Below are 8,908 nucleotides of genomic sequence, written 5' to 3'. Positions count from 1 at the left end.
ATTTATAATAGCTGTCAATCTTTAAACCAGGTATTTTAAACTTATTTTAGGTTTGATCTTTGTAAGTGACCGACTAATTGAGCGCACAACTTTATATCAAATTATTGATTGATTTTAAAGGTTTCACTGAATCAAATTGAAAATCTTTAGCAAATTGTATTACAGCTGGTAACGCGACGAACTTTGTGTGTTCCTGTCAAATCAGAGAGAGGGCTAACCGTCTTGAAGAAGGAGGTGAATGGATGTAATCTTGTCACTCAACCAAAAACAGTATTATTTTTAAATTCCAATACATACATCTCCAGAAAAGAAAAAAGGAGCTACGAATTACAAAAATGTAACTGTAAATAAGCTCATATGAATCGTAATTTACATTCTTGACCAAGCAACAGAAACCCTATGAAGAAAAAAGCAATAAAAAAGAATTCAATCTCGTGAAGTTGAGTGAGAAGGCCAAGCATGGATTGTCCAACTTGGCAACTTCTAGCTGGTTTATATTCGCATTTCCACCTATATGTACACCCAGAAATGGCACCAAGGAACATGCCAAAAAGAATTCAAATGATATGCCCATAACACAAACTTGAACCAGATTGTGATTTAACATGGGCTGGTTGTTTAATGGAACAATTGACAACGCTTGTGGAAGTGCAAAACAAGCAGCAATCACATTCCCCCTGCTTCATCAAAGTGGTATAAGAATAACATATAGATAGAACTGAAAACATTTTGCTTTTGAGCACCATTTTCACTGAACAGATGATATAAAAAAGGGAATGAAAAAGGAAAGAAAGTGCTTGATTACTCATTTACTTGGAAATGTAGCTCCTCCAACAGGATCCAATTGGAAGTTAGGAGGTAGAGAACGCATCTCTGATCTTTTCAAATAAGCCAATATTTCAAGAACAATAGCCGCAACAACCATAATGCCAAAAACGAATCCGTAGCCTATCTTCCAATCACTTCCTGCCCCCGCAGCTTGCATCCCCAACACTATGTTAATGGCTGCAAATACAAGTGCCATCCTTCCAAACCAACTGTGGTACCAATTCCAAAATTTTCGAATCTTGGAATCCTTGTTTGGTCTCAAGAAGAGTGCCAACACCTGAATTTAGCATAAAATCAGTTCAAATTGTACTCATCAGACATGAATAAAATAAGTTTTTATCCCTCAAAATATTTCGAAATATCAGTTTTGTCTCTATTAAAATTGAATACATTTTTAATCTTTACATTTACTCAGAAATACGTGCTTTTAGTCCACAATGAAAGACTAAAATCACATCACTTCTGGTAATTATAGTGACTAAAAACGCAGTAAATTTTTATACTGAAACATATTATGCTTATTGGCCAGTGACAAACCTGAAGAATACTTAGTACCAGAGCAAAGATGCCTATGCCTCTGTGAGCTGGTATATGGACTTGCATTTTGGAATAGAGTTGTAATCCAAGAATTACTGTACCAAGCCCAAATGTGAATCCTACAAACTGAATGATTGCATGGAGATAGAACCATAAGGGATCCTTGTGCCTGAAATATCTAGCAATAATAGCCCCTACAGGCAGGATTAGACCCCACCCTATTATAGCCAAAATTCCATGGTTCGTCCTCATCTGAATCAATTCACGGGATACAGGACCCGTAGAACCTGTCAAAGTATAGTTGATCAAGTTTCTGCTCTCAAAAAGTTATACATCATAAAATGCCATCATGCAGTTATATATGAATAAGACGTGTGTAAATTTTGTTGGATTAAAATATGGACTAATTCAAGTTTAGATCCTCCAAATAAAAGATCATTTCCTGTTTTAATTGCTGAGTAATTTTGTTAAATTAATATATGATTCTATAGTAGTATAGTACCATCATGTGTTTCACTGAAGTGAAATTTTGCTAAAAGGAGCTGAAGAGAATTATGTTTCTTAAAAAATTCGTTTGGATTTTGGAATTGAAAATAGCTTTCACTATGTGCAACAAATTATAAAATGACATATCTGCTGAACTGCTGTTAGAGTAATTGAGAATTGGTTTAGACCTGCAGAGAAGTCAAACACAATAGCTGTTTTGTCTTCATGCTTGGAGAGGTGGTGGTTCTGTGGATATTTGCTACCAAAAGCCAACAAAATTGGTTGTTTCTGAAATGGGGTTGTCATCTGCAACTGAAATGCCATATGAATTTCAGCTCCATTAGTCGCCACAGCCGAAGGGATATTATTGAGGGGGAGTTCACCTTTGTCTATTTTGACTTCTGATGACTTCCTACCCCTTAGGTAAAATTGCTTCATGTTTGCATGACCATGTTTGGTAATCCATCCCACCATTGCACTGGAACCAACCATCATTCCATCTCTAGAAAATCCAATTCCTACCCACCCTATTGTGTAGGGAGCAGATAATATGATAGTTGTTGTATCACCATTCTGGAAATACTGCAATAAAAAGATCACTACTAAACTAATTAGATTGTAAAGAGACAACCAAGTCATTCACAAATTAAATACTAACATACCCTAATGCTAGAGGCTCTTCGCTCAGCGAAGCTACAGGGAGGGTAATTGTAAGCTGTCTACATATGCAAAGAGACTATTTCTGGATTCAAGTCCATGACCAACCGGTCACTAAGGCACAACTTTACCGTTGTGCCAGGGCTCCGTTCACAAATTAACAAAACAAAAAGTTTCTTGCTAGATTTTAGATTTGGTTTGGTTGTCTAAGAAACAACAACAGCTCATGATGTACAAATTTTTTGTACTTGCATAACAAATGAGGCCAACCTGAACTAGATCAAAGTGAACTAAACTAGAACCCCCACAAGGAAACAACAAAATGAACTTACCCTCAATTCATAGGTGTGCCATACAGGTGTGCATATCATTTGGGACATATTCTGGTACGGTGGAGGGAGAAAACTTTGATAATTTGTGTTCTTGCAAGTGTTTTCTGCTGTAACACTTCCACTGACATCCCCCAATGCTGTGATTTTGAAAACCAAGACAAGATTCAGAACACCTAGCTTGACAAAACATGGCCATGTTTGAGTCCAAGATCTACTATTTGCCATTCATAGACACTTGGTTAAGTGAGATCCAAGAATAATAACAAAACTCACTAAAAAGAGAAGGAAATGTGAATAGGAAGACCTAGCAAGGAAGCAAAGACTTGAGAGATGATTAAGTCTCTTGCGTTTGAAGATTAAAGTTCGGTGGTTGTTGTGGGGTTTAGTGGTTGGTACAAATAGGTAATCATCACTCTGTTATATTCTTGAGAACTCAATATCAAGCATCATTTGTTTCTCTACCTCAAAACATTTTTTTTTCTTCCTGTTAAGACATCATTTTCCATATTTATTCATTCTCCAATGTTACACGTTCAAGTGTTTAATACTTTCAATCACAAGAATGGAAGTAATAATGGAACATAAAACTGCAATTTCTAAACAACGGGACTGCTTGTTCTGCCCAAATAGTCTTCTAGCAACTTGAACTACGGCATAAATAAAAGTTTAGGAGTTGGTAAATAATGAACTCTCATCTAAAAAGAACATGGGTTGAATTTCTGTTTCTACTGTGTTGTTAATATCTTGTTCAATAATATGTAAATATCTTTTTGTAAGTACATTTTAAATCTAAGATTTGTCCTAATTCTAATGAACTCTTAAAACTCAATTTCCTTAAACTTTTAGTCATAAATTAATAGAATAAAAGCTGATCTTACCCACAAAAGTAAAAAAAAAAATGTATATATGTTATTGACTTAATACTTATTTTTTTAATTGGAATTTCTCTTTATTAAATTAATTTTGGCGCATATGATGATTTTATTTGCAGCCAGACAAGATGAGTGGTCAATATTCAATAATGGTATTGTTACCCGTCAATATTCTTCAATTATTTTTGTCGTTTTGGTTTTTTATAACAACGAATTATGATATATGTATATGAGTATCCCCAAAAAAAAAATGAACGCATGTGTCGGTAGTTCATTTCATTCCTTTTTTTATAATGAGGAAGACAAACGTTGAGCATTATGAAACAGTTTTTTTTTGGTGCATTATTTTCTTTGTTACATCAAACAGTTTAAATAAACTTACTAAAATATTTATATGAGAAGAAAATAAATGAATTAAATTTCGTGTATTTGTTAAAATAATTTTAAAGCTCAGTTGTCTAACTTCTCTATAACCACCTATAAACTTATTGAATTCAGCCAAAAAAAAAAGAACCTATAAACTTATTGAGCTCATCATGTCTGTCTTAAAAATGTATTAATAATACCAATTAGTAATTGGTTTTGAGTAGTACTGAATTCCATAAGTTAATATGGTTAAGTAAAATATCAAATTTAAATCTTATAAATGAAAAAAAAATAACTAAAAAGAAAAATCTCATTAAAAATGATTAGGCATATTTTTTAATAAATTTTAATCATCCATGAATTCTCTATAATAATAACATGTTAAAACATGTATTAACAATAGGTTCTACAATTGAAAAGCTCTCATGAGCTAGAGACTAATCCAAACTGCTTGCCTTTTAAGATTTATTTCTTTCTAATAAAAGAGAACACAACAGCAATAGCAATAGAAAAATTAAATACCTACTTTTTCTTAGGACAGAAAAAGAAAGGAAAATAGGGGAGGCTTTATACGGAAAGCAAATGCTTCTCCCTGCGTTTCTTTCTTCTTAACATGATTTTTTTTTTCTCATTTTTCTGCATTTTGACCTCAAATCCTTTACATTTAGGAGAAATAGAGGTCAAAGGCTAATGCTTTGAGTTGAAAAAAGAAATACCCATTCTTGAAAATTTATCTATTTAGGATTCTTTGAGGTAAGCCATTCATGAGAATCATGAGATTTGAAATTTATTTTATGACATTCGTGTGTAATGTGTGTGAGTATAAACTATAAAGTAGTAAGTTAAATTCCTAGATTTATTACTTTAAAACTCCTGGTCCTGAAAATTGGAGGCTTTAACAAATCTATATTAGTCATTCTTAGTAAGACTTCGAATAGATTTCTAAAGGCTCAATATTTATTTGTTGATGTTCAGATTAAGAGGAAATTGCTCCAACAGATCCTTTTAGAAGCATTGATAAAAATCAAATTGGTTCTTCATGGTAATAAGTATCAAATCTACTTAATAGCAATTTTTATATATGATTATTTTCTCTATGATGTCATGTAGAGAGGAAAAAAATAAGGTAGATGAAAATTAAAAGGGGCAACAGTGAGAAATAGAGTGAAAAGGAAACATGTTTGGTTGGAAAGAAATAAAGAAGAAATGAGAAGAGAGATAGCAAGATGAACAAAAATAGGTAAAATATTATTTATTTTACTCACAAGCACCTGTTAAACTATCCAAATCCAATTTGTAACAAGTTTTACCCACAGATATTTCCTGATACAGGTTTTTTCCACCATCTCCAATTTGGATGCATGTGAATAAATATACGGGAAAAGGTTGGAAGGTAAATGGATAAATGTTGGAATGCAACACACAAACTCACCATATTATCATCATTTAAGTATTGATGTTTATAAAAGATTATTGATTTAGAATTTAGATACACAGTAATTAGTGTGTCATCCTATATTTTTCAGCTGTACACAGGACATGCTCTATATAGTTCCTGACTAAGGCTAATGCACTTCACAGGCTCGGTATATTATTATTTCCTAGCAGCATGTCAAATACACATGAGTCATAATCATGACACCAAATACACAAGTTTTTTTTTTCTTTTTTCTTTTCAGTAATTGGAATCTGCTAAGTTAATTACTTAACTCCAGAACCAATCAACCTGAGGCACCCTGTATATATGTTCCTCACCACTCTCCTCATCAAATTTGGCAATCCATGAGCTCTTTCTCCTTTTCTTGCTATAATCTCCTTTAACACCAAATCTCATATTATTAGTGTTATCACTCTTGCTAATCCTAGTAACTTCCATGCCATTCCCTAAAGGATGCTTTAGAGATCTTACTTCTAATTTCTCATCCTTTCCTCTTAGGCACCATCTTATTCCTTTTTTGTCACCATCACCACCAACCATGTTCTTTGCGACCACTATTGATCTTGTGAGGTTAACATCTACCAAGTTGAGCAACCTTGCATAGTTTTCATTATCCTTGCAATCAACAAGAAAGAAATCAATGTTCTCATAGAAGGGTAGTAGCTTGGAGGGGTCTTCAGTTCTAAATTCAACTTGGTCTTTAAGCCCTGAGTTGTTGATAACTTGTTGTGAATCATTAAGGATTGACTCGGGTAGAATACACACCACTCTGCCTCCGGTTGGTCTTGCAGCAGCTGCAAGGGCTAAGGTGGTTAGCGATACGCAGGACGTCACTTCCACTATGAGTTTTGCTTTCATTCCTGCTGCTAATGCTGATAAAAATTCATTGCTTCCTGGATTTTGAATTCTCCATGTGCCGTATTGTCTTTTGTGATTGTTACACTGAAGAAATAAATGAAACATAATACTTGTTAAAAGCTTAGAATACCTGCCACAAATTAGGGAATTATGGACATTGTATAAAATTTCGCATGGCCCTTATGTGAAGGTGTCAATAAAAGTTCTTAGTAGCTTGATTACAAGAATTTGCAGATTGAAATTTAAATTAAGGTTTCGTAGATCAAACTATATGCAAGGCCAAAGAATAATGAAGGTCAATCCATTCCACAAAATTAAGGATTATTCTTTACATTAAATTCCTTTGTATATGATTAAAAAAAGAAGACAAATATTCTGTTTATTAATCGATCAGTTCATGCTTTATGGAAATTTTACAACTAATTATGGATTGATATACATCCATTTGATTAGAATTGAGTTTGTTAGAAATATTAGTCAACTGTTATTAGGTTGTTAGAAAAATTGTCAGCTCTAATATGCTCTGTGTAAAGATCATTTACATACTTTCATTGTTTCTTTTTCAAATCTATGAATTCAATGAGTTACGTCTATGAAAGTCCTTTATCATTCTTTGAGATCTATGATCTTTGGCCACATCAAATGAGAAATACTTACATTTCTTCTCACTTTTTTCTGATAATAATATAATTTTTATAAACAGTACCAATAAAAGCAAATAGTCCAGGACCCTTAAAAAAAGAAGCCCTATCACGGTATCATATACCGAAAAAAAAGAAGCTATAGAACAACATACAAGTAAAAGATGTGGAATGCCAATATAATTAAGGGGCTGTTTTACACATTTTTATGAAAAAAAAGGAAAAATTGTGAAGCAAATACAACATAAATTTATATCACCCTTGAATTGATAAAATGAAAGAGAGAAAGGTGAATATATATACCAGTTGAAGGGTATCAAGGTACGCCTTTGTGGCAGAGTTTGAAGACCATTCCATCACGAAAACCAACCAAGAATATTATAATTAACACAATAATATCCCAGAAAAATTATTTATGTGGAGAAATTTATTCCACAAGTCCAACTTGTGAATAGTAATTATTATTTCAGGTAATAAGGATCTAATAAGAAACTGAACGCAAACGAGGTCAATCGATCGAAGAAGCTAGCAACTCGTTTGATTGTATATATGGTTTTGTTTTGTTTGTGTTTTTTTTTTCTTAATTGTTTAATTGTTTACTAGTTGTGGAACTTATTTATATGGCAAGCGAAAAGGAATGTCTTGTGTTTGTGTGTGCGCTGTATCGAGGATTACGCAGAAAGCGTGGTCAAAGCGCGGAGAGGTTGAACCCGTGGCCATACATACAACGTAAGAGGTTGACTAGGTTTGAGGTTTCTGTTACGTTACGAGACTTCCATGCATATATTTGTGAATATTCATTCTTCTCTCCTAACCAATGGATTTACACATCATCGTCAACAACTGCAAGATTCACGTTTGATTCGTTGCGGCAACATCACTAATCTATACATTGACCTATAACTGTATATTCATATTATTTAATTAATGCATAAAGAATATTAATTTTAATGAATATCTCAAAATGTTAGTACTTTGTCATGTATGTTTGGAATAATTTGTTTTGGAGATTTTTTCTTTTGTTAGATTTTAAGGAGGTTTTTTTTTTTACTGTAATTTTTAAAATTATTTTGCTTGTGAAACCTCATTTTGTCATTAGCATTGCCTTGTTGAAACTAATGCTTGCAGAATGAATAGGGATATAGGATACGTGGTATATATATATAGGTATTTTCATTAGAAATTATATTAAATCAAATCAAAATATTATTTAAACAAAATTTCAATAGACTTTTAATTGTCAATCCATTGGTACATAATGCAATCTTTATAGTGAGAAAATAAAAGGACGTTTCGGACATAAGTACTAAAAAATATTGATATAACTCTTTTAACCAAACTAATCATCAAGTTGTAACAAAAAAGAGACAACTATCAAATATTAATTAGAAAAAGAAAGTTATTTATATAATTTCACCAACTTATTAACAAATGGGGGTGTAGCTCATATGGTAGAGCGCTCGCTTCGCATGCGAGAGGCACGGGGTTCGATTCCCCGCACCTCCATTGTATACTTTTAATATACATATTTATTAATTTTATTTTCATAAAGATCAATTCTGCGTGATGAAAACCTGCTTTCTGTGCAAGAAATCACTGGTAAACAACATCTATAAATGTGATCTGAAATTATACAACTTTGGTTTGAAGTAATTGCTTTGAAATTAGTACATCTATTTAATCATTCACTCGAGCAACAAAAATAATGTAGGGCTTGTTCTCATTCCCTCAATTCTTCCCAGCTTTTATATATTCTATGAAAGATGCTGAACAATAGTACTAGTTATTGAGATTGTTAACTGTCTATATATCTAACTGTTGCTACCTGACTTACATATGTTACCTAACTAATTGTTATATCTCTTTTAACTCTTTTTATATATCCAATCCCAT

The 8,908-nt window shown here is 32.7% G+C and overlaps 2 protein-coding genes and 1 non-coding gene across 4 annotated transcripts; 1 reads left to right on the top strand and 2 right to left on the bottom strand.

Moving 5' to 3' along the window:
* Positions 1 to 222: 222 nt before the first annotated feature.
* LOC114389132 (cytochrome b561 and DOMON domain-containing protein At3g61750-like) lies at positions 223 to 3,461 on the bottom strand. 2 transcript variants are annotated; one of them, XM_028349735.1, is made up of 5 exons: positions 2,841 to 3,459; positions 2,040 to 2,433; positions 1,366 to 1,652; positions 814 to 1,105; positions 223 to 677 (listed from the first exon to the last, which is right to left on the bottom strand). In XM_028349735.1, exons 1-5 carry the CDS (start codon positions 3,063 to 3,065, stop codon positions 667 to 669), a joined length of 1,209 nt encoding a protein of 402 aa, XP_028205536.1. In that variant the 5' UTR covers positions 3,066 to 3,459; the 3' UTR covers positions 223 to 666. The 2 variants fall into 2 exon arrangements, with proteins under 2 accessions (XP_028205536.1, XP_028205537.1); XM_028349736.1 differs by having other exon boundaries at positions 578 to 677; positions 806 to 1,105; positions 2,841 to 3,461.
* Positions 3,462 to 5,529: 2,068 nt separating this feature from the next.
* On the bottom strand, positions 5,530 to 7,586 carry LOC114390321. Its single transcript, XM_028351022.1, has 2 exons — positions 7,319 to 7,586; positions 5,530 to 6,458 (listed from the first exon to the last, which is right to left on the bottom strand). The coding sequence occupies exons 1-2, from the start codon at positions 7,370 to 7,372 to the stop codon at positions 5,784 to 5,786; spliced, it is 729 nt and encodes a 242-aa protein (XP_028206823.1). The 5' UTR covers positions 7,373 to 7,586; the 3' UTR covers positions 5,530 to 5,783.
* Positions 7,587 to 8,448: 862 nt separating this feature from the next.
* TRNAA-CGC lies at positions 8,449 to 8,521 on the top strand. The gene has a single exon. It is a non-coding gene; the product is annotated as a tRNA-Ala (tRNA).
* Positions 8,522 to 8,908: the final 387 nt, after the last annotated feature.

The sequence above is a fragment of the Glycine soja genome, chromosome 16, assembly GCF_004193775.1.
Source record: "Glycine soja cultivar W05 chromosome 16, ASM419377v2, whole genome shotgun sequence".
Taxonomy (NCBI): Eukaryota; Viridiplantae; Streptophyta; class Magnoliopsida; order Fabales; family Fabaceae; genus Glycine; species Glycine soja.
Note: the sequence above shows the minus strand (reverse complement) of the source record. Positions and strands in the feature narration are given on the sequence as shown.

What these genes read in the sequence shown, in the direction of transcription:
- LOC114390321 (XM_028351022.1), bottom strand. Translation starts at nt 7,372, where the DNA reads ATGGAATGGTCTTCAAACTCTGCCACAAAGGCGTACCTTGATACCCTT. An exon ending in ACCTTGATACCCTTCAACTG is followed by an intron (nt 6,459 to 7,318) that starts GTATATATATTC and finishes TTATTTCTTCAG; the next exon opens with TGTAACAATCACAAAAGACA.
- LOC114389132 (XM_028349735.1), bottom strand. Translation starts at nt 3,065, where the DNA reads ATGGCAAATAGTAGATCTTGGACTCAAACATGGCCATGTTTTGTCAAG. An exon ending in TGTGTTTGACTTCTCTGCAG is followed by an intron (nt 1,653 to 2,039) that starts GTCTAAACCAAT and finishes ATACTTTGACAG; the next exon opens with GTTCTACGGGTCCTGTATCC. An exon ending in TGGTACTAAGTATTCTTCAG is followed by an intron (nt 1,106 to 1,365) that starts GTTTGTCACTGG and finishes TGCTAAATTCAG; the next exon opens with GTGTTGGCACTCTTCTTGAG.